We start from the raw sequence: 24,852 nt of genomic DNA, 5'->3' as shown, positions 1-24,852 counted from the left end.
TTCTTCCCACTGAGGATACTCCCTCAGTTAGTAGCTCCCAGCCCGGGCTCTCCTGTTTGCCTTTCCCTGTTGTAGATTCGGAAAGCTCTGCTGCTCCAGCCAAGAACCAAGCGTCCACATCCTTCCAGCTCCCCTCCCATTGCATTTGGGATGCACCTTTCAGATTGAACCTCGATGCCCCAGAGAAGGACTTATAACCTGGGGCGTTTGGGGGAAGTGGGAGAACCTGCCCACCTGATGGCCTATGAAGCTAAGTGGGCCTGCCTGCCACGCTTAGCTCTCTTTACCACAGCTGACGGTTTCTTTCCTCTGGGGCTCTTAGCTTGCTGGGGCTTCCCATGGTGAAGCTGCATTTTCCATGCATTGCCCATCTTTTTCTTAGCACCCTGTGCCATTATATCACCAGTTTGTACACTTCTGAAGCTCCTCTTTTGCATTGGGATAGTCTATTCTTGCACTGATTTTTCTCCTTAATACCTTCTTATTCGGAGGGTCTCAAAGCTAACATCACACTGCCCTCTGCAAAGCATCACCTGATAAGCAGTCTGCCCAGGGAAGTGGACTGGTTAGCTTCTAAACCTCCTACACAGAGACAATAATAGCAGGTTCCAACACCACAAATGATTCTGCATTGTTGATGGCCCCAAGCAGCCAGAGGAAGTGGTCTACCTGCAGTTGTTTTTATGTATCATTTAGGTACAATGAGTAGAAAGGTAAAACTTTTTCCTTACTGTTTGACCATAGATCTTCTGCTTAAGAAGACAGGTTTGGCAGCATTATCTCACTTTTTAATTTGCCATATCAAAATTTACTTTTATTAATCCTACCATCTTTCAAAGCAATGTACCAGGTGCTGTAATTAGATACAAAGACTAAGTCTAATGGGGAAAGTGAAAATAATGAATTTTCTAAGCAAGATACAAAATGAGCATTAAAAGGAAAAAGAGTATGTAGTTGGCAAAGATGTAGCCCTTCCTGCACTGTGAATGTTATATGCAGCAGCTATTCATTTTACTTCCTACTTCTGGCAAACATGGAACATCCTAAGAGGCATTCATGGTAGAGGAACCTGCTCTTCGGCTAGGAGGCTAAGAGTAGGAAGGGAAGGCGGGTCCCAGTAACCACCAAGGGCACACCACAAGTGACTTCTTAGGGTCCACAGGGGAGGATAAAGCCTTCAGCATTCGGACCTTTGGGGAATACTCAGGATCCAAACTGTAACTTTGTATCCCTTGCCTCAATCATCTCACCAGCATCTTCTGAGCTGCCTCCTACCGAGAAACTTCTTTGTTTTGATTCCTCTGACAGCCACCCTGTCCTCCTTCCTGATACAACAGGCCCTGTTCTCAGCTTCCTTTTCTAGATGCCCCTTTTGTACTTTCTAAGTGCTCTTTTCCTCTAACCATTTTGCCTGTCCCGGGAATCTGTTCTAGTCCTGTGTTTTAAGATGCTGTTGTCTTTTATGCCAGTGAAGCTCAAATCCTCCTAATGCTAGGCTTACACTTCAATGATGTAAGAAACATCCCATGACCAAAACATTACTTGTATTTTCACCACATATAAAACTTGTTTCTCCTGACATTGACACTTTAGTAAATAATATGCCAACCAGTGTCTGTTTGATGTAAACCAACCTCTAGATTGGGGCTCTCTTTAACCTTTTGTGCATAACCAAACACAGAAAATTCTTACTGCTTTTAATTGTTTCACGGGTTGCATTTATATCGTTTCTTATAAAGTGAGGCATCTTGATCCCATTATATAATGTTAAGGTTTTCTGTCTTCAATATTGACTTCTATAGAGGCATGGCAGGCATGGTTCTGGAGGAGTGATTGAGAACTACCTTCTGATCCAGACAGACAGAGACAGACTAGGCCTGGCTTGACACCCCAAAGTCCAGTGGCATACCTCTTCCAACAAAGCCACACCTCCAAATCCCTTTAGACAGTTTCACTCCCTGGTAACAAAGAATTAAAATATATGAGCCTCTGGGGGCCATTCTTCTTCACAGCACCAGGAAAATCACTAGTGTCCAAGGAAATAACTTTTCACTACTGGAAGAAGGGACTATAGAATAAATAAGCTAATGTCTTCCTGGTATGTGGAAGCGTAGTGCTCTTAGTACATTTTATGAACAGAAGATAAAATTAGAACATCCATAAACACAGTAGACCTGAATTTCCAGTCATGTAAAGAGAAGAGAGAAAGGGGGTAGGGGAGAAAGAAAAGAAGTTATATGGTAAAGTAGGAGACAAGAAACTAGGGAGAGGGCCAGATTTGGTCTTTCATTATCAGCCAGCTCATGTGGAAACTACTAAGTTCTTACAAAGACTCGTCTCACTCACTACCTGCTTCTCCCAACACAGGTCCTAATACCCCAATTTCATTATATTGTGAATTAAGTGATGACCACGCACACTGAAATCAGAGCAGTTGTGTGTAATGCTTCTTAGGTTGGTGCTTCATGATGTAGGGGGATGCACTGAAGAATTCAGGCATCAGACGGGATCAGTAATGATCCTGCCATCCTAAACAGAAATAGGCTAAAAAGAAATCGTCCCAGACTCAGTGAATAGAAAGCATTTTCTATCTTGATTATAAATGTTAAATACATAGTAAGCACGTCAGGTCAAGGTTGCATTCTCCATGACCAGCTCTGTCTGCAAGCTTCTCTGGTATAGAGAAACAGTGTCATCAGGAGAAGCATCTTTTTTAATCCTAAGTGTTCCCTTCTCATACACACACACACACACACACACACACACACACACACACACACACACACACATTGGGAATCCAGTTATTACAGTTGTCTTCTACTAAAAGTGATGTTTCCTTTTTCAAAGGTACGTCAGCCTGTTGTGTGCACCAACAACCATGTGTTTTGTTCCATTTGTATCGACCTGTGGTTGAAGAACAACAGCCAATGTCCAGCCTGCAGAGTCCCCATCACTACTGAAAACCCATGCAAAGAGATTATTGGTATGCAACTATTTTATATGTGCATAAGAATAGATTTAAGATAGGTTTGGGAGAAGGCTGATAGAAATTCTCATTTTTACAGATCAATATTATATCATATTGGGTTTATTAGTGATTGTATATAGTGAGTTCATTTATACATATATATGTGAATATGTGAATATATGAAAGAGAGAGCGTATCTAGTGCAGTAGACTGTGAAGGCTTCTGAAATAACCCTTAGGTAACATGCAGCTTATATTAGAGACTGCATGAGAACAGAAATATTAATGGTTTAAAGTCCCAGAAGCTGAGGAGGGGAGAGGGAAAGTAGAAGCTCAGGGGGTGTAGGAAAGAAGATGAGGGACTCTGAGAGCCACTTGGTGAAGTGGGTGACCTTTAGGTTTTGAGTGTACGAGTGGTGTACCCCAATGTATACTCCATGAATGCTGCTTGGGGGGTGGTGTGTGGGCTGTGCTGTAAGGGAGACACAAAATTGGGATAGTCAGATTGGAGAGTCAGGTCCAGTGAAGGACAATGTGAAGCTACTTAAGGTTTTAAAAAGGAGCTTAGTGCCATGTTAGGATAGATGAGAGGAGCTTGAAACAAGAGCTAGAAACAGCACAGTCAGAGAGACTCTGGGTGTTTTCTTTATACTTCAGGAGCTACCATTTTGTTGTTCTTTAGCAAATATTAAAAGTGAGTTTAATTAGCTGTAGATACACAACATTTTTCAATAAAATCATAGTTTTGGTTCTGAGTGTAGCATTTAATGGCTGAGCCATCTCTCCAGCCCATCTTACAGAAATTTTAAGAATGAGTTGTAGTAATTTAAAAATAGGGGAGATTTTCTTAAATAACTGTTTGTGATGAAAATAGAAAGATACATGACCAAGAGCAAGAGCAAAGGACTGAGCAGGGCTTTGGGATCAAAGTTGGCTCCAAAGCTTCTGTCAGGCCACAGTGGTGAAGTCGGGCAGGAGGCTCGTTCTCTGCTATGTTGCTGCCAATGGGGCTAAACTCTCTCCGTGCAGATCTACTTAAGGAGTCAGGCCTTTGTGTAAAATTGACGATTAAGTGACTTAGTGTTTTCTCTTGGCCTTTCACCACAGCTCTTCCTGCTCCATTCATTTCTATCTAAATAATATTAATGAACTCTGAAGTAACCATCTCTGATGTAGTCCATCATCCTTGTATTTGCAAAGTCCATCCTGAAAAAGAATAGCTTTAAAGCCATTGGTTTATTTTGGTGGTTTGGGTTTTTTGTTTTTTGTTTTGTTTGTTTTTTTGGTTTTTTTGGTTTGTTTTATTTTGGTTTGTTTGTTTGTTTGTTTGCTATAATCCTGCTAACTACAAAGGCAGTAAGCCCAGGATTAGTTCAGAACTCTCTGAAATAATTCATATTGAATGTGTTTCTTACAAGTCAGGGTACAAAGCTAATGCTGAGAGTCAGTCCATTGTAACTGGTCATCAAAACCTGTGACAGTTGTGTCACCAGTACCCAGACTTGTTCTTGTTTTAATTTCCTGGTTGGTGTGTGTGTGTGTACACACACACACCAATCTTGTATAGTCTGTTTAAATATAAATATAGTGATTGGCTTTCTTGTTTAACAGTTGTTTTTAGGTTTGCTATATTCAAGATTGGTAACTTAGCCCTACGTAGCCCTTTCTTCCATTGACTTTGCTATGCTGTGATGCAAGTGCAATATGTTTTCCTGAAGGTATTTCTTAGACTGCTGGCTAATGGAGTCTCCTCAGGGTTAAGGAAGGGAAAGGCCCAAATGACCCCAAAGTCCCTGTCTTTTGCACTCAATCAGGAATCTTTCTTTCCATTTCTATCACAGACAGACAATTCCCCCTAATTTTAGATCACTACAACTACTTATGAAGTTTTCTGAAACATATTGTCCACCTATGGCTACTTACAGACTCCTGTTTAATGTTTACTAAGGAAAAACAGAAGTGTAGCCCCTGAAGTAAAAGCAGAACACCCCGAGTCTGAATGTGCTGCTTCCGCTCCTGTTTGAAACTCCTCTCACGGCCTAATTTGGCATTAATGTTTTTAAACCTTAATTGGCTCCACATTATCTTTAACTGGACCAGCGCTCCAACCTCACTCGTGTAAACTTTATTTCTGGGGTTATCGGGGAAGCTTTGTAACACAGTATGAGAAAAGAAAAGGGCTGATGTCCATTGTGCCCAAACAAAGCCACAGTGAGATTTTCCTGTGCAGGAGGAACCAGTGAGAGCGAGCCCATGCTGAGCCACACTGTGAGGAGGCACCTGCGCAGGACCCGGCTGGAGTTGCTCCACAGGGAGTATGAGGTGAGTGTGCCCGCGCCGCCTTGCTCGCGGTCCCCTCAGGAGCTGGAGGTAGGGCTGCTCTAAGTGTCTGCACAGCGAGAGCCAAGAACTAGGAAACTGTGTGGGTCCCCTCAGGTCCTTTCTTGGGGGACTGGGTTGGCATCAGGGATTGTTTGGTTTTTGAAGGCCTTGTGATTCTCCTGCCTCTGCTCTCTAAGTGCTCAGATTACACACGTTCACCACCATGCCCGGTCTGAAGCCTGCAGTGCCAGTCTACACAGATTTGATTAATTCTCCCTTTTCTCTTTTAAATAGAGGAATGATTTTATTTAAGTAAAGAATGAGAGACTAGGATTTCAGAGAAAAGAAAGGAATGGAAAACTTTTTTCTTTCTTTTCTTTAGAATTAATTTTTAATTTATGCTTCTTGTCTTTGCGTATGTTTTGTTTGCATGTGTGCCTATGCACCAGTTGAGTACCAGGTGCTCAAGGCCAGGAGAGGGGGTTGTGTCCCCTGGAACTGGAGTTACAGCTTGTTGTGAGCTACCTCAGTTGCCTCAGACAGCTTTTTTTTCTGCTGGAGTATAAGTGATGGAGTAAATGTTCTTCCCTGCATGTGCTTTCCACAGTGACGAGTGTGTAAATGCATGCGTGTTTATTCACCACTGTATCAGTTTAAAGAGCACAGCTGCTTATGCTGGGTGGAGTGGCACACACCCTCAACTCCAGTGCTTGGGAGGAAGGCGCAGGCAGGTCTCTGGGAATCCCAGGTCTACCTACTGAGTTCAAGGACAGACAGGACTACAGAGAACACGGCGCTCTAGTTGTACGCCCCCTTTAATGGCACAATGGCAGCTGCATTTCAGCAGGAGATGGGGCGGGCATTCAGACAAGCCCTGACATTTGGAGTAACTTAGATTTTATTTTCTGATAGACTCTTTAAGTCTCAGATTAAGGTGCTGTGTTCATTATAGATGCATAAATGGTATTACACAGAAGAATCTATCCCAAATATTTGCAATTGCATTCAAGAACAGCAGCTCCAGAGTAGAATAGCAGATTTTGGAATAGCTCTGACTAGTGGTTGAAGACCCACTGTTGGTATTAATCTGGGATGAAAAGAGGAAGGATTTTATTTCTACTTCAGATATAGAAGCAAAAAGAAAAATATCAAACAAAATTCTGATTGACTCTTTTGACCAACACTTTAAAATTTCTCTCTATAAAGTAATTAACATGCTTGAAATGTTCCTTATGAATTGGAATCTACTTTTTATTGAAATTCATGTTTTTTCATAGTTTCTTTATGAAACCTTACACAAAATTAAAGGATTGTAACTTTTTTTTTTAAACCAGAGCTGTCTGTGAATTAAAATGTAAGCATTTTAAGTAAGTGTTGTGCCAATGTTTGTGAGGGTCAACATACATTTTAAGAATCTAAATTGAGGGGGCTGGAGAGATGGCTCAGTAGTTAAGAGCCCCGACTGCTCTTCCAGAGGTCCTGAGTTCAATTCCCAGCAACCACATGGTGGCTCACAACCATCTGTAATGGGATCGGATGCCCTCTTCTGGTGTGTCTGAAGACAGCTACAGTGTACTTATATATAATAAATGAATAAATCTTTAAAAAAATCTAAATTGAACAAAACTTTTACTATATATAAATCCCCATGTATTTATAAAAATTTGAGTGTAATAGTCAAGAACAAATCGAGTCTGGCTTAGCATGTACAAGCCATTCATCTGTATCTGATTATTGACTTCTGCACTTTTTTAGGATGAAATAGATTGTTTGCAGAAAGAGGTAGAAGAACTTAAAAGTAAAAATCTCAGCTTGGAGTCACAGATCAAGACCATTCTGGATCCTTTAGCCTTGATGCAGGGCAGTCAAAACGAAGACAAACATCCAATGGCCGATAATCCAAGTAAAATTGACCCAGAATCAGTAGTAGAATGGAAGAAAAAACTCAGAACAGCCAATGAAATATATGAAAAAGTTAAAGATGATGTGGATAAGTTAAAAGAGGTAAGTTGTAGTCTGGGGAGGGGAATCAATTGTGATTATTTTTAGTTCTATAATATTTTAAGCACTTTCACAAGTATAAATAGCCGCCTGACTCACCATTAGCTAGTTTGCGAGAGCAGGACTGAGCCGTGGGTAATTATTGGTATGCAGCAGGAGGACGGATTCTCGTTAGCTGTCATTAGCGGCCAGGAAGCATCGGGTGGATGCATCTGTGACTATAACTGCAGATACAGTAGTTGCCTCCACACCAAAGTGGAGGAGCTGTGTCTGTCGAAAGGACAGGGAGCTCCCCTTCTCTGTGCTCTCTGCCTTATGTGCATTAACAATCATGATCCATTACTACTTAGCAAAGAAACACGTGTTTGCTTGAGTTTTGAGGCAAGTTCTTACTATATAGCCCAGGCTTGTCTGGACCTAGATATGGAGCCCAAGCTGGCCTCAAACTAGCCACCCTCCTGCCTCAGTGTTAGGATTACTGGTGTGGCCCACTGTACTCTGCTGACAAAAGGTTTTAACCAGATCTTTTCTAGCACTAGCACTGTCTTATTTTGAAAGCTGACTGAGTACATATTAAACATTTACTGACTACTGAGAAAACTGTGAGGACCTACTTTAGACCACTTACACAGAAGAGTCACGTGCTAGATGAGGCTGACTCGTTTTCCTGTTTGTCTACCCATCCCACAAGATAAAGAGAGCATTAGTTAGGGAAAAGAGTACTCTTAGGATTGCTTTAAATCTAGCAAGGAGGGAGATGCATGCTGTTAGTACTAGAGTAGTGGCAGGCATTGCTTTCTGGACAAAGACCAGCATTTGGCTTGACGTCAGGATTATCTGCCCTGCAGTACAGTAGTGCTAACTGCATACAGTTTTACGGCACTCATTTCTGCAGCTGCCCTTTTAACCTATCTGTATTGCCTTAAGATGCTATTCTTGTTCTGAATTACTGCAGCCTGAGCCATGAAGTCGTTAATGGACTCCATATGATATTTTACAGAAGAACCACTGAGTATTAGCTCTCATATCTGCCATGAGGTTAAGTAGGAAAGAAACATCCTCAACTCAGTGTAAACCATCTTCCATATACAGAACAAATGCTGTGTGGGTCATAAAAGGCCAGTATGAAAGTAAGAGGGAAACTGCTTTCAGGAACAACAACAACAAAAAGAAACTACGTACATACTTCACTGCATCTTTATGATGAAGTGTGTGGTTCGTTTGTGTATTGGCAGCCAGCCTCAGTGTAAGCCTGTTATCTTTGTTAAAAGGTAAGACAAACTAGAGGGACTCAAAGGAGCTGCGCTATTATCAACCTGTCGTTTCTCCTGTGGCGGCCATGCCTTTCCTTGAGCCACCAGCAAGTTGTGTGTGGTCTGCCGTAGATACCACAGTTTTGGCAGAGACACTGCTTATGAAGCTGTATGCAAGTCCACTCTGGCCTTCTAGTGTTACTATATAGAATATATGAAAAGAAGATTATGTAGAAATACAGTCATTTTACATCCAATAGTTACAGCCATGCTAAGACATCAGAATCCCTTGGAGTAGATTAGACAATAGACTATAAATGAATAGAAAAGCACGGTCTACAGAGACAAGATCAGATATGAATTACAGGTAATTATAATAAGTCAGATGCAGGAATACAAGCAACTCAGTGAAGTGCGACTTGGTGTGAACAAATCGGCTTCTGATGCTTCTTGGACTCAGGCGCGTTGGGAGCCATGAGCCATCATTACCAGTCAGGGCTAAGCATGCACAAGAATGAAAGTCTTGGATATTTCCAGGTGCTGTCAGCAGGCAAGACTCTACTTTCTGTAGCCATCATTTACTTCTAATAGTTAGAAGCTACCCAACCTATAATGAGAAATACTAAAAAGCGTGGGACGAGTGAGAGGCCTGAATACCTGTCTTGGAGACGTGGGGCAGGGAGGAAATCAAGTGGGTTCTAATTTAAGCTTGTTGTTATGATCAGAAACCATTCACTAAGTGCCTCCTGTTATGGTGCTGTGCCTGAAAGCGTAATTCACTGTACATATGAGGAAGTCAATGGCTTTCCTTGTATCTTCAGGGGGCAGTAATGGTGTCTGTCAGTCACTTAAGGAATTAACCCTCCACCATCCTGGTTTGTGTGCATCTGTGAAGGTGAACAAGTGCTCAGAGCCCACAGTGAACCTGTATGAGTCTAATTAACCAGCTCAAAAGTAACCTGGTCAGTTTAAGGAAAGGTATAGGCTGCAAGTGAGTGTTTTCCACACTCCTTGTCTTGTGACTGTTGAGGCACAATTGTATGTAAGTAGGAACCTAATACATTATGGAAGTTAACCAAAAGCACTGGTCAAAGTTTTTAAAACATGTACTTTTAAAACTTCTAGTTACTCTTTCTTTTTTCCTAGTAGTAATTCTACAACTCATTAACTGTAAACATAATGTTCTAGCTATTTTTCTTGCTGGGTAAGTTAGTTTAGTGATTAATATATAGAGTTTAACTTTTGTTAGTAATATACCAACATAGTAATAGGATTTTAAATAAAGGAGCTTTTAAGAAAATTTTAAAAACTGAGAGTATTACCTATTTCAGGCTGTACCTGTGATCCTGAGCTTCTAACTTCCCTCCCTTCTTTTTGTGACAGTTTTATATTCCAGGTGAGATCCTGAGTGTGTTCTAGTAATTTTTAGATACTATAAAAATCAAGGGAGAAAAAGCCATGCTGGAAGGATTTTTTTCTTACATATGTATGTCAAGGGACAATTGGTGGAACTAACCAACCAGAATATATTGCCTAAATTTTAAGTGTATCAGAATTTGGAAGACCGAGAATAAGAAAGATCTTCTAAAAGAACATCATTAGCTTACTCATGTTAGATTTATTACTACAGACATGTTTTTAACTAAGAGTTAACTCTTTAGCATTAGTTTGTAAATACTTGCTTATGGTATAATCTTGCCTTGTTTAGAGTATTCAGTTACAGTCAAATAGAAAAAAGAATCACATATATTTGCCATTAGCAGTTAGCTAGACTTTGATCTAGCTGACTAATAGAGCTTTATCTCCCTGGGCACAGGACTTAGACAGCCTGGGGAGTGTTGGTTTTAAATACCTGTGGCACTTGTAGTTTCACACTATGCACTGGTGATTTTACATTTCTGAGGGCTGTGTTTAATATTTGGTTTTCTGTTACTCCTATAAGAACACACACAGCTCATGTCATAATTTTTACAAGATACTTTTGTGTTAATTTGGCCTTGATTCTTTTTAATTTTTTTTCAGGCAAATAAAAAATTGAAGTTGGAAAATGGTGGCCTGCTGAGGGAGAATTTGCGGCTGAAGGCTGAAGTTGACAACAGATCTCCCCAAAAGTATGTATCTCACAGAGGGAGGCCATGGCTCGTCAGTGCCTCTAAACTGACTCTGGAGCGGACCCATTCGACCCTCCACTTAGGAAAACTGAATGTTTCTGAGCATCAAGTGCAAGTCTCAGATTCAGCTGGGGCTAACTGAGTAGCAAGGAGCTCATTCCTTGCTCTTTTCTGCCTCTCCTGTATAGAAATCCTGCTCTATGTTTCCTAAGACAAGTGCGTCTTCGCTTGGCTTTACGTAACTATTTAATAGAACCGATGAATACTGAGACAGCGCAGGGCCCCTGAGCTGTTGGGTAACATCTTGGTCGTGTGCTGTGTTCTATGCCTGGGACTGGAGGATGTAACCGGTTACCCCTGAGAAGTGAGAGGCTGGAGGCGCAGAGAGAGGTTCACTGGACTCAGTTGCCCAGGAGTGAGTGGTCAAGGAGCTTCGGACCTCAGGCTACTGCCCCAGACTCTGAGTGCTTAGCAACCGTAGGAAAAGCCTTGCCCCGAAATAGAATGAGGTTTTGTCACCAAATCTTGGGCTGATTATTTGAAACTGCAGTGAAGCGAATTCTTTTATGACATAGAGTCTTCACTCTGTTTCAGAAGATACAAAGTTGTAAGCTTTGACCTAGTTAGCATTTAATTTGTTTATCTAGGTAAGGAGGAGTTAGGAGTTAAGGGGTGAAGACAGAAAAGAGGGGAGAGCATCTTTGGAGCCTTCACCCCACTCCACCACCCAGAGGAAATAGGCAGATGAGGGACAGTATGGCTGTAAAGTGTGCAGTCTCTTTGAAGGCTGTGCATCAGAATGTCATCATTTCCTCACGGCTGACCCGTAGACACTGTTCCATTGTAAGACGACAAAAGCAAATCATGAAGTGTAGACAACCAGAAAAGCAGCAGCCCGTGTGGGAAGTAGTGTGGTTTAGAAAATGGTAAAAGAAAACCCTGCTTACACAAAGGGAGGTTACAAACCAGTAGTTTAAAAAGTCTAAGTTTTACTCTTAAGTGCTCCCTTCTCCCGCCCTCTCCAGCCCTGTTTTTCTTTCCTGCCAAATAATGTCCTGCTTTGACAAATTAGTGAAATAAACTAAGAAATTGTTGCTTTTATGTGGGCTTGAATCCTTGTTATTGGCAGCTTGCCCTGCCAGTCACAGTAATGCTCTTCCATTAGCCCTTTCCCACAGCATGCTGAATGGAACGAAAGCTATTTTGTTTGTAGCTTTTATTTCTTGAAAAGTTGCCCACCAGATTTCAAATTCAGTGCCAGCCACAAAATGTGTGCTTTTAAATATCCATGACTTCCACCAGATAACTAACTGGAGACTCACCTGAGGAAATCTGGCCTCCCGTCTACTTGCAAAGAAGCAGCCACACATCTGAGTCCAGTATCACTGCGGCATTCGCATCTTCAACTTCTGTCCTTCTCCTGTTCATGGGAGGGGAACATTCTCACTTGAACAGGGATTTGAGCTGACCCCTATTCCAGATCAATTTGCAAAGCATTGAGTATTAAATGCATTGCATGTGATTTATAGCCTTGTTTACTCTGTATCGGTAAATCCTGGTGGAATTCAGAGAGAAGCTGATCCCAGCTGAAAATACTTAAAATCCAGTGCACTGCAGAGTACTTCTGTCTGTGCAGAAACAAATATAAAATTTTAAGAATTTAAAAATAAATGCAAAATACAGAAATCAGCCATTCATTTCCTTCTCTGCATAAGAAGTGCCTTAACCATTTAATTTTTTTCCCTATTTAGTTGGTTAAGTGTAAAGGAATACTTCTTACTCTTATACGTAAGGTGGTGTTCTCTGATATATCCCACGACCTGAGCAGACTGTTAAGACTGCACTTTAAATTAGATTCTAAAGTAAAAAAGAATTAGAAGGTGTTTTAGTCATCTCAGGCTTCCATAACAAAATACATTTACAGTTTGACTTACGTCTTAAATAATAGGTTTATTTTTCACAAGTGCAGAAGCTGAGAACAAGGTCTGGCATGCTCACTTCTGACACGTGCTCTCTTCTGACACATGCTCTCTTTCTGACACGTGCTCACTTCTGACACGTGCTCACTTCTGACACGTGCTCTCTTCTGACACGTGCTCTCTTCTGACACGTGCTCACTTCTGACACGTGCTCTCTTTCTGACACGTGCTCACTTCTGACACACCCACAGCAACTTTTCTTATTATAGCTTCAAATGGTAATGAGAGAAGAATGAAAGGGTTTCTCTCTTCTCCTAAAAATACTAGTCTGCAGGCTTGGTCTCACCGTTGTGACCTAGTTTAACTGTAATTACCCCCTGAATACCTTGTGTCCAGATATAAGCACACTGAGACAGAGTTCTCATAATAATCTGAGGCTGAGTCCCCCTGTTGAAATCAAGGAGAACTGGAGCTTTTATATTGGTTTCAAGTGACATGGCTTTATCTTTTATAATGGAAGTCTAAGTAATCGTTTATCTTTCTGCTCTATCTTTGGGCCTCTGTCTAATCTTATCTAATCTCATCTAATAATATCTAATCTTAAAGTATACATTTCTCCATCCTTCACTTTAATTCAGAGTTCTGAAACAAGATCTCTTAGTTGTGAGCTCTTGTAAAATCAAAATAAAAGTTCCATACTCCAACATAAAATGAATAAACATTTTCTTCCCAAATGGGAGGAACTGTAGAGTAGCAAAGGAAGATTAGATGGAAGCTGTACAAGCATTCAGTCCAGTAGCTCCAAGATATGGTGGCATCATCTGAGCCCCATTGGGCTATGGCCCTGCCACTTGTGGCCTGTCTTGGCCTAGCTCCACTAAAGCTTTCTCATACCCATTCCACAATTTTTCTACATCTCTAAAATCCTGGATCTCCACTGCAACTTGGACTTCACCTGAAAGCTTGACTCACAGTATGCTCAGGGTCTCCCTGTACAGAACCCAACACTATACACTACCAAGCCTCAAGTATGGTTTCTATGACATCTGGGTACAAGCCTTCAGCTCTGTAACTCTCGTACTCTATATGACTGTAAAATAGTATCATATGAACAACACCAAGCCGTTGCCAAGTTAAGTAGTGTGGCCTCTTCACATATGCAGTTGTCTCTGCCTGTATGGCTAAACACGGAAAAGCATTTCACTAGGTGGCCTTCATCTATCAAGAGGCCCCTTCAGCTTGCTCGTTGTAAATGAATTCTAAATGGTTTTGCAGTTTTACACCCTGGGACTCTGAATAGGAAGGGTAACAGCTCATCTCTCCTGTTGTCCCAATGCAAAGTGTGCGACTAAGTGTGCTACTAAGCTCAGTTATTGTCTAGAGCAGTAACTCAGATCTTGTATCTTTCCTTGCCAACCTGCATGGTTTTAATACCCTCCATTTTTGCTCTTGGTTCTCACTATAAAACGTGTGTGTGTGTGTGCGCGCGTGTGTAGGTATCTGTAGGTATCTGTACTTGTAAGTGTGGGTGCTCACAGAGTCCAGAGGAGTTAGAGGCAGCTGTGAGCTACCCAGTGTAGACGTTAAGAACTGAACTCCAGTACTCTCCAAGAGCTCATGTTCTTAAACACTGAGCCATCTCTCCAGCACATGCAGTAGCCATTTCACAGCCTGAATACTGTGCTACTTAGAAACTTTCTATGACAAGAAAATTAGACTATTAAGTCTCACTACGTTTCAGGACATAGTCAAAATGTAGATAAATTCTGTGTCAGAACATTATACGGCTGGGCCCCAGTTTAATCGCTTCTAATCTTTGTTTCCTTCTGAAACTTCACATGCAGTCTTTACTATCAGTATTTCTATCAGCATTCTGGTCTTCAGAATTCCCTCTGGAGTCTCCAATTATGCTCTACTTAAGAGGCTTTGAAGACTCCTTAAGCCACGTCTCCCTCCAAACCGGTCTACCTTTCCCCACAAACCACTTCCAAAGAGCTAAGAACAAAATGATCTGGCTTATGTGATTGTAGCCGTGGCCCGATCTTGGTAATGATTTTCCATATTCTTTTCATATGCTGTGCTCACAGTACCCAACAGAAATAATTAAAATGAAGAAAGGCTTTTTTTTTTAGCTTACTGTTTCAGAAAACTTTCAACCATTCAAATCTGGAAGACATGGGAGAAGTTGATTTGAGGTATCAGACCTTGAAGCAACCACTGTTCAGGTGGCATAGCCCAGGAAATGGCTAGACCAGTGAAGAACCAGCAACGGTTATCACCTTTAAAGTCCTAGCATCTGCTTCCAGCCAGATGCTCCTCCACCTTCCATGGGGAACTCACTGAAAATGTCCCTAATGGGACATTCACAGTCAGACCATAATAGGCAGACATTTTTCCTGTCATCAGTTACGGCCAAGAAGCTGCTGTTGTCCTGAGCTGTTGAGTCACCTCACTTATTAGAATATGAAGACAGATGTACAACGTTTTGGAGGTTGAGGCACAGAGTATAGTGGTTATCAGCTTAGGTCCAAAGACAGGCTACCTAATTTCAAATTTCTGTGCTACTACTCTGTCCCTGTGTTCTCTGCATAATTCACTTTCTGCTATACTCAGAAATTGTAGAGTATAAATCAAGTTGCTTAAATGTCTTGCCTTAAACTGGCCAGTATCTTTAAAAAAATAAAATAAATAAACCCAGAGTCTGCATAAGTTCTGTGTACCTGTCTTCCTTCTCCATGCTCTGTAGCTCACTCTTTACAGCTTTGCTCACCTGTTTATAGGGCATGTAAGGCTGCCATGGTCTGTGTAGAGTGCTCTCCTTTCTGACATTGATGGAACTGCCTGTCGATCACCACAGTCACTTTTCCTGATGGTATTGTTGAGAGCAGCCCTGCCTTCATTGCCTCCTGCTTCCTTACCGTTTCTGGAGTGGTCAAAGGGAAGGCTGGGGTAAGAGCATCACACGGGGACCGGTTCCAGTATGACAATTAGGAACAGGTCTCTAGTGCTAGGTTCCTTAGACTGAACACTGACTGTTTTTACAACCTCTTGGGTTTTCTCCATCTTAGTTTGGGGCCTCTGTAAAATGGGGCCAGTGGAACTTACCTACCATAAAAGTTACACTCAGGGTTAAGCAAATTAAACTTTTACATGTACTTAGAACAGAGTCCATAGTTAATATTCAGCCAGTCTTACAGTATGGTCACTATAGTCTTTTCAGTCCCTGCACTTACTGTGTTGTTTAGCTGTTTATGTCTTGTCTGTTTCTTTTGTTCTGAACTCAAGAGTAGGAGCCTTGCAGCCTATCTCTTTCAGTCTCTCACACCAGAAAGCACCTTGTAAGTCTTGGTTATATAAACAAATCAACAAGAAGATGACACATCAGTTAGCTTATTGACACTCTCAGTTTCTATAGATAATATATCATTGAGAGGATTGAAAGAACTAGAGGATTGGTGTAACATGTATCTTAGTTCTATGGCTGCAAAGAGACACCAGGACAAAGATAGGTTACAAAAGAAAGCATTTAATCGGGGACTTGCTCATGAGGTTTAGTCCTTGGCTTCATGAAAAACATGGCAGGAGGCAGGCATAGCAGTAACTGAGCGCTCACACCCTGTCTGCAGACAGCAGGCAAAGCAGAGAAAACTGGGGCTGGTGTGGACTTTTTAAACCCCAGAGCCTGCCCCCAGTGACATCCCTTCTCCAACAAGACCACAGTGACTGGGACCAAAACCTTCAAATGTATGAACCTATGGGGGGGGGGGGCATTCTCATTCAAACCACCATAGCTCCTAAGAAAGAAGGAAGGAGGGCATTGTTTCTATGTGTGTGAGTGGTAGTCATATCCAGTATACTCCGTCATGTGCAGCTTGGTTCATCTGTGTTCTTCTCAGGGACTTTATTACTCACTGGGTTGCTGGGTTTTTCTTGTTGTTGTTATTGTTGTTGACTATTCCTCCACATTCCACACCTGGTTATCCAGATGTTCTCTTGAACATACCTCTCAGAACTGCATCTGTAAGCTGTCATCTCATGCCCAGTAGCCTAGATGCACGTAAGTTCTTGTTTAACTTCACTATTGCTTCTTCTCCCATGAGTGTCTCTTGGTCCTTGAGGATCTATCTATTCATTGTTCCCCCAAACCTAGACTATAAATCTGGTCAGTTTGCTCTTCTATTTGATGACATGTGGTGGCTCCCAGTTACCTTCACAGTGAAGCTCAAATTCCTTATTTCAGTCTGTGAGGTCCTGAGTGCTTGACCTTTAAACTTTCTTGACTTTTCCCTTGCCTTCTCATTGTTTCTGCTCTAGTCATGTGAGGTTTCTCCCTGGGCTCACTTGCATGCTTTGGCTCCTACTTCTCCTTCATCCTCCCTAGTTTTGCCTAGTAGTTCATCATCATCACCACCATCGTCACCACCACCATCATCACCACCATCATTATCATTTGTTGTGTTGTTGTGGGTGGTGGTTCCCCATTGTTTGAAATCCAACCCAAGCTCTCTTTGAGAACCTTCACAATTTCCCTAGGCAGAGGAACACAATGTCCTTCTGATTATTCTAGTAGTCATCTCTCTAGTGGTCATGCTGACTGATCAGCACTATGACTGTGGTGCTGACTTACTCTGCCAGCCAAGAGGCACTTCAGTGTATTTCCAGATGTACTACTACTTACAAAGTAAACGAACCAGAATTGTAAGATAGCTTCTTTATGTGCCTAAGAGTTTGGGAGGGGTTTAAGAGAGCAGGATATCAGAGATTGGCATTCTCTGCAAATGAAGAGATCAGGAAAGTTTCTGAAGCCTTTTTCTCTAAGGTATGTCAGAAATTGGCCTTCCAGAGGGGACCAGAGAAGATGTATTAGAGATTACTTTTCCTCAGTCCTAGGTTTCTTCTGAGTCTCTACATAAACTGGATTATCTTTCTCTGTCCTGGCTCTAAGCTACGGCTCAGTTGTAGTTCATGAGTCTGCTTTTCCTAAAGGCACGCACATGCCAGTACCCTCTCCTTTCTTATCAGCACCTCCGTCTGGCTGGCTTGGGCTGCTCTCTCCTCTTGACCTAGTCCAGCTTCCTTTGTTTCTCCAGATTCTGCTCTGACAAACACAGTGATTCCTGGTATTTGACCTCTGCCTGATCTGGTGACTGATTCTGTTCTGCCCTTTAGTTTTCCCAGAAGGGGAACTTGTAGGCTGTCAGGGGAAGCCTGATGATACCCTGGGGCCAGACTGTGACAGCCACTTGTGCTCTAGCCCCTGGGCTGGGTGCCTGAGGGGCCGTCTCTGGATATACAGCTAATTGGTGATAGACAATTATTGCAGTTTTCTGTCAACTTGTCTTTATTGTGTTGATAGGATATTTTAGGTGCTTACAATGCTTGTTGTTAACCAAGCAGTATGGTTGTCAGAGATTATGAATGAATATTTGAGAGTAGGAACAATGGCTTCTACTTACCTTGTAGACCTTCCTCACAGCCCCCTGAGCACGTTAGTCCTCAGTAATCCATCTGAGTAATAATTACAGAGCAGCCGGATCATAGCTCCTTATGCACAGAGGAGAGACAAAGAAAGGAAGGGTTTAGCTAAAGTAGAAAATGTATACAGACACTTGTCTGGGGAGTTTTAGAATGGCTTCTCACTCAGCCCTAGTGTTTTCTCCTCCTGGATTTGTGTTATGGTTACTATGGAAATGTACTTTTAGAAATGTGAAAGGATAAAATAACATCCCATAGATGATTGCGATCAGTGTCATGCAGACTTCAACATCAGTCCTTTAGTAAACTTCTCCCAATGAGATCCATCTCACGCTGAAATGAATCTTACGTCAGTGATAGAACAGAGAGAATCGTGCTTGCTCAGGGATGGGACTGGGGATGGGAAAAGGTGATTCACTTGTTATAACTTTCAAAGGCTAGACACCAAGTGCCTGTCAGCAGTAATACAGGGAAGGAGACAAGCTATCAAGAACACAGTATGTGTTTCTCCTTATGACCCTGAGTGACCCTGTGTGGGCTCAGGCCTCATTAGAGACTTGTCTTGAAGGGATTAACATGTCCCTGTTTGTGCATGTTGCCCAATACACAGGACATTTCTATTGAGAATGTCAGGTTCCAACAGTCTAATCCTTAACTACAAGTGCATGGTTAATTTAGTAAACACTAAAGTACTTTCTTTAAAATGATGGTGCTGCTGTTGTTTTTAAACCCTGTTCTCTATCTAAAAGAGTCTACTTTGCTATTGTTTTGAGACAGGGTCTCTTTGTGTCTCCCAGAGGGCCAAACCCCTGGAATTCTCCTGGGCTAACTTCTGTGTAGGTGTTACATGCAGCCACCATGCCCAGCTTCTGCCTTGATTTTGAAATGTTACTTTGGGAGACTAAAAGGAGAAAGCTCTAAGTCCCCTGCCAACAAATATCCAGTAAACCACGGTGCTGTGCCCACCATCAGTGGTGACATTATAGACATTAAATGTTTGTTCTAACTAGTCTTGGCAAGTTATAGACAAAAACATACTTCCCTTTTTTATGTTTTATTCTTTGAGTGGTGAGTGATGTGCTAAGGAAGAGAAGTTGATTGTCTTGGGTTTTTAGAGGATGTGCTTCTTTTTCCCCTCACTATACCTCAGTATACGACGTTTTCTATGGAAATAAGGTGTGCTAAAGATTGCCATTGACAATCCTCTTTTGATTATAAATTCTCTATGAATCTATGTACCTAAGTGCTTAATTTTAAAAAGAAAGCTTTGGGGGAAGCATTTTTAGAAATGTCTCAGCAACAGGTGGCCAGCGGGGAACGGAAATGTAGCTCGGTGATACTTTGCCTGTGGTGCCTGGGATGCTCATCCTCTGCTTCCTGCCAGAACACATCTCGTGATGAAGTAGACATGGGAAATGTACAGTCAAGCCCACAGGAGGCAGGTGTCGAGAGAAGAAATCACGGAGACAGCTGAGTCTTCAGCCCTACCCCCAATACGATTTTGAGTTTCTTCAGCTCTGGTCTTCCCTTTCTCTGTATCTGAAACGCCATGGGCTTTGGACCCTCTGTACACACGCACAAAGCAGGATCCCAAGCTAAGCCTCCCTGTGCTCCCATTCCTGTCAGAATCAGATTCCTGACAGCAGGTTCATATTGTGGGCTACTCCCTGATGTCATGCTCGTCGCACTAGCTAAAAGGCAGGGGACTTCCTAACTAACGGGTAGATTGTATATACAGAAGACAAGGGAAGAAAAATTAAACAAAGGAAATACTTATGCCAGCATGTCTCTAACTCCAGCATTTGAGAGGCTGAAAGGGGTAGAGGAATCCCGAGTTTAGGTCAGTCTCACCAACATAAGGAAGCGCCTGTCTCAAAAACAAAACAAACCCTGCATGCATTGCTACATGCACAGGCAATGCTGTGGTAAAATATACTCCAAGAATAGAGTATTCTTTTTAAAATGCTATTATTATTTTATGTGTTTGGATGTTTTGCTTGCATGAATGTCTGTGTACCGCATACAAGTAGTGTCCTCAGAGGCCTGAAGCAAGAGTAGGATCCCCTGGGACTAGAGCAACAAGTGGTTATGGGCCAGCAAATGTGAGCGTTTGTAGCCAAACTCTAGTCCTATGCAAGAGCAGTAAGTGCCCTAGTCTGACTCATCTCTGCAGTGCCTGGGTCAATCTTTGTTAGGGTGATTGTAGTTCTTAACTATAAGTTTCTGAGTCATGTATCAACTGTTTTAATTTGCGTAGTCCTTATTCTGCATAGTGGTTCATAAAATGAGTAGACAAACTGTCTTAATCGCTTGGGAAAATTCACCATTGCCTTATAGAAGTTAATATTTTGTCAAAACATTATGTTACTATCAGCATAAATGTATGTAGGCATGAGATGATAAAACTAATAGTATATTTTTATAAGCACAATTTGAAGCACTTGAAATTTTGAGACATTTAAGTATTATGCTTTTGTTAAAAACACAAGCCATACGAGAGGTTTTGAATTATGCTTCTCTTCTCTTTATGTATGTGAATATGCTAGTTGACACAAACTAGGGTCATCAGGAAAGAAGAAAACGCCATTGAGAAAATGCTGCTATGAGATTTGCCTCTTGGCTGTGTGTGGGGCATTTTCTTAGCTAATGCTTGGTGTGAAGGGTCTAGCCCACTGTGAGCAGTACCACCCCAGGTAACTTGTTGTAGGTTATATAAGAGAGCAGGCTGACGAGGCATGGTAGTCAGCCCCTTAAGTAGTGCTCCTCCTTGGCCTCTGCTTCAGTTCCTGCCGTGACTTCCCTCAGTGATGGAAGGTGATGCGAGGTGTTTCAAACTGGGCTAAGTAAATATTGGTTACTGAGTATCTCTTGCATTTTATGTCCGTATACATGTATGCTGATAGTGTGGTGGAAGGTTTTGACAAGAAGTTAAAATCCATAGGACAGTTGTGAACCCCCGTGATTACTGAGACAGGTGGCCTGCTCATTTCATGAACACTGTAGGGTGAACCAAGTCAGTCCTTTCTATGCTGCTTTTGGGCTCACTCTGTATGCAGCAATACAAAGCAAGCTGGGACTGTGAGCCTCCTTTCGATTCTTTGAGACATTAGCACACTTCTGTGTCTGCAGGTTCCACCATTCTCCCCTCTCTGCTCTCAGTGTAACGATGATGTCCACAGGCTCTAATGTCAAGGGTTTTCTCTCCCCACTTGTCATTTCTTCTAGGTCTCTCCATCCCTTTCTCCTCAGTACTGTCCTCATGTCTGTGATCAGTTTGCTTCTGGTAAGCTCTCTGGCATATGCAGAGTCAGTTGAACAGACAAGCACTGTGACATTCTAACAGTCAGCCATGTCTGAAAACTTTTTTTAATATCTGATTTTATTTAGGACACATTTCTAGCAATAGAAAAGCAATGAATTTTGTAGATTTTAATGTGTCATCTTTTATGGCTTGTGGATTTCAAAGTGTTAAAAGTAAAAACACTATATATTTGTCCTATTTATATGGAGTAAGCTGTACCCAGTGATATAGCAATCCTAAAATAATGGGGAAATCCATCACTCATGTACATGCTACCTAGGAACAGGGCTCAGTGTTAGCATAATGAACTCCAGTGTTCAACAGCCATGATGCACTGCCAGGAATCCAGTACATATAAGAATGGTGAAGGAAATACTAAAACAGGAAAAGCAACACTAAAGGGGGCGGGGGTTGCAGTAAACACATGGTCATAACCTCAAAGTCAGAACCAACTGGCTGCAAAGACATAGCCAGTGCTTTGTAGCTTCCCTCCTATCTCAGGATTGTTTGATTTCTTTCTTTTTCTTTCCTTTTTTTCATCTTACCTGTGTGTTTTGTCCGAGTGCGTATTGTGGTCTGAGGGTGTAGTGCTTGCGTTCCGTGTGCTCCATGTGTGACAGTCAGAGGAAAACGTACTGGCACCAGGCCTCTTCATCCACCATGAGTTTTTAAGGTTGAACTCGGTCATCATTGGGCACAGCATCAAGCACTTGTACCTACAGAACCTCCTGCCAGCCCAGGAGATGTTTCTCTAACCGACTTGGAACTGAAGGTAAAAGTCCTTAATATGGCAAGGCTTTAAAGTCTTTCTCTACAAGTTGCCAAAAGGAGTCCCAGCAGGGAACGGGCTGTTGGACTCCAGGAGCTTTAACCTGAAGACACTTTCTGCAAACACTCTCAGGCCTTCCTTTCGCTCTGCTGGCGTGGGTTGGCCTCCACTTTAGCACCATCCTATGGATGGTTCAACTCCAAAGGCATGGGTTCCTCCATACGCCGAGACTCCAGGTCACAGACGCTTAGGTTCCTGTTATGCTTACTGTTGTGCTTCTTACTAAGTAGATGGTAAGGCAACATTTTACCAGAGTTAAAAGGACTTCTCAGAGCTTTACAAAGACATTTAACAACATAGTGGAGCTATCTAGAAGGATGGGCATTTCATTGTCAAGTTGTAAAGACCTCGAAGGGAGTCAGAACTTGCCGCCCACTGGCAGGGCAACCTGTGCACTCTTCTTGATCTATTTGGATTTGTTTGGGCACTAACTTTGGGCTCTCTATTATTTGGACCCTTTCTCCAGAGTCATGTGGATTTAAAAAAAAAAAAAAGGGCATCCTGAAATAGACTTTGATGTGCTTGTCTTATGGCTTAATAGCACTGAGATTTGTCAGATGGGCCAGACCACAAAAGCCAGTGGAGACTCAGAGTGCTTTCACTTTGTTTCCCTCACATTACCTCAGTTAGTAGGTAAGGAAAAACCGGAAGTCAGAGACTCCTCAGCAAGCCTGAGACGCTGCCCAGCCTATGACCCCAGTCTGAGGACTAATTCACCTATTCCTTTGAGAATGCAAATGGGATGCCTTGTTTCTCAGGAATGGCATGCTCATGTTAGCTCAGCAGGTAAAGACATCTGCCCAAGCCTCACGACCTGAGTCTGAGGCCCCAGAAACCACATGGAAGGAGAGAACATACTCTGACCTTCATCCTCTGGCTCCCATATGTCTGCTGTGGTGGGAGTACACAGACACTCACACAAAATAAACAAGAATGTGATTTTAGAAAACTTTAGGAAGAATGCAGTATTTTGGTAGCCAATCCCCTGTGCTTGTGGCATTTAGTCCTTTAATTGTAGTTGACAGTGAGACACTGAAAATTAGTTCCTCAAATACTAGGTTCTAATGATTCTTGCCCTCCTTTTTTTCCTCTGGCCTCTTTGAAACACATTTTGTTCCTTTTCATGAACATCTGTGGGGGAAAGTGGTCTTACGGACTGTGTGTCCTTAGAGCCGTTCTTACTGTAGTTGCCATGTCTGCCTAAGATAGTGCCTCATACACGTAACAGGAAAGACACAGTCTCAACAGTATGGTTGCCTAAACAAGACTTACAAGATGGACAGCACCAATCAACATGCCAACATGGAAGGAGGGATCCTTCAGGGTTTGACCTCCAGAAGAGAAGAACTGAGCCAACTGAGGCTGCTGGGAGAGGGAGAATGAGTCCTCCCCAGGGACAAGCCCTGCTACATTAACTAATCCCAAGAGGTCAGCCCTAAACACTAAGATGCTGAGTGATTTCAGAAGGTTGTATTCATGAATGTACACACATATAAACAGCGATTCAAGGGTTAGAGGCTGTTGATTTGGGGATTGGGAGTACATGGGCGGAAGTGGAGGGGGAAAGGGAGGGGTGAATGATGTAAATACTTACGTATGATATTCTCAATAAGTGTTCAAAAAAGGTCAAATTAATAAGACCTTCATTTCTTTGTCTTTCATTTGTTTGTATTTTAGTACGGCCAGGAACAGGCCTTTGCCTCTGTGTCCTTTTCTCTCATCCAGAATGTGTACTTCAGTTAACATTGGCAGGCTCGAAAATCCTGTGAGCATCTCTAGACTCTGGCAAATGCATTTCCAGTGTCAGCTCCCAAACTGCTCACAGTGTATTGCTAGCATAGTGAAGCCTTTGGCCATCACTGCTACTTTGAAAATCAAAGCTTTTTGGTCTCTAATGGAATGTTTATAAAAATGCACCATTTTGAAATTTGCTCAGGAAAAGGAAGTAATGTTAAATGATACTTAGAAATCCCTCTGGCTTGCCTTGGCATTGCTTCTTTAATGTTATGTACTCTGGAAATATCTGGAATTAGGAATAGGAGAGTATTAAAATCAAAAGACAAATAAGCTGTTGTGTTCATTGTATTATTTCTTGAAAGTCCGCCATGATATGTGTATGCTGGGTTGTTTTTCTGTGTTGTAATTTACTTACCTTTTGCCAAATTTAATAGAAGTGCCTTGGAATCACTAAAACTTACCTGACGCATGTCAAAAATTCAGTCTTTTACTCAGGTGAAAAGGAAAGTTTTCTAGATGGAGCCATATGGACATCAAGCCTGTAATTAAATGGCCATGCTGTATAAAGTCTACAGTAAAAGCTATATGCTACTCCATCACTTTCCTTGTTGTAAATCAAAAAAGAAATCACGTGTGTGGAATGTGTTTGGTTTAATGATGTAGCCTCGACCATACTTACACATAAAAGGACAGACTTAGCTGTAGCGGTGACCATACTTACACATAAAGGACAGACTTAGCTTGTTCGTCCTGTAGTGTTAGCTCTACCTTAGTGAATGGACTAACGTAGTTAAAGTGGGAGGCTTATACTTACATGGACTATTAACTAGGGGCTGCTGTGGAGCAGGAATGATTCTAACAGTCTAGCAGTGAATGAAGACCCCAAGGCCCTCTCTCCTCCTGGCACATCGACTCCAGTAGAAGAGTCAGAAGACAA

The 24,852-nt window shown here is 42.0% G+C and overlaps 1 protein-coding gene across 1 annotated transcript in view; it reads left to right on the top strand.

Annotated features, from left to right (window-relative positions):
• The window catches only part of Obi1 (ORC ubiquitin ligase 1), a 38,754-nt gene that overhangs the window by 8,628 nt on the left and 5,274 nt on the right, over window positions 1–24,852 (top strand). The window contains 4 exon segments of the mRNA NM_001108389.1: window positions 2,848–2,983; window positions 5,198–5,289; window positions 7,045–7,293; window positions 10,566–10,654. Coding sequence (NP_001101859.1) covers window positions 2,848–2,983; window positions 5,198–5,289; window positions 7,045–7,293; window positions 10,566–10,654 — 566 coding nt within the window.

This window comes from Rattus norvegicus, chromosome 15 (assembly GCF_021556685.1).
Source record: "Rattus norvegicus strain SHRSP/BbbUtx chromosome 15, alternate assembly SHRSP_T2T, whole genome shotgun sequence".
Classification (NCBI taxonomy): Eukaryota; Metazoa; Chordata; class Mammalia; order Rodentia; family Muridae; genus Rattus; species Rattus norvegicus.
Note: the sequence above shows the minus strand (reverse complement) of the source record. Positions and strands in the feature narration are given on the sequence as shown.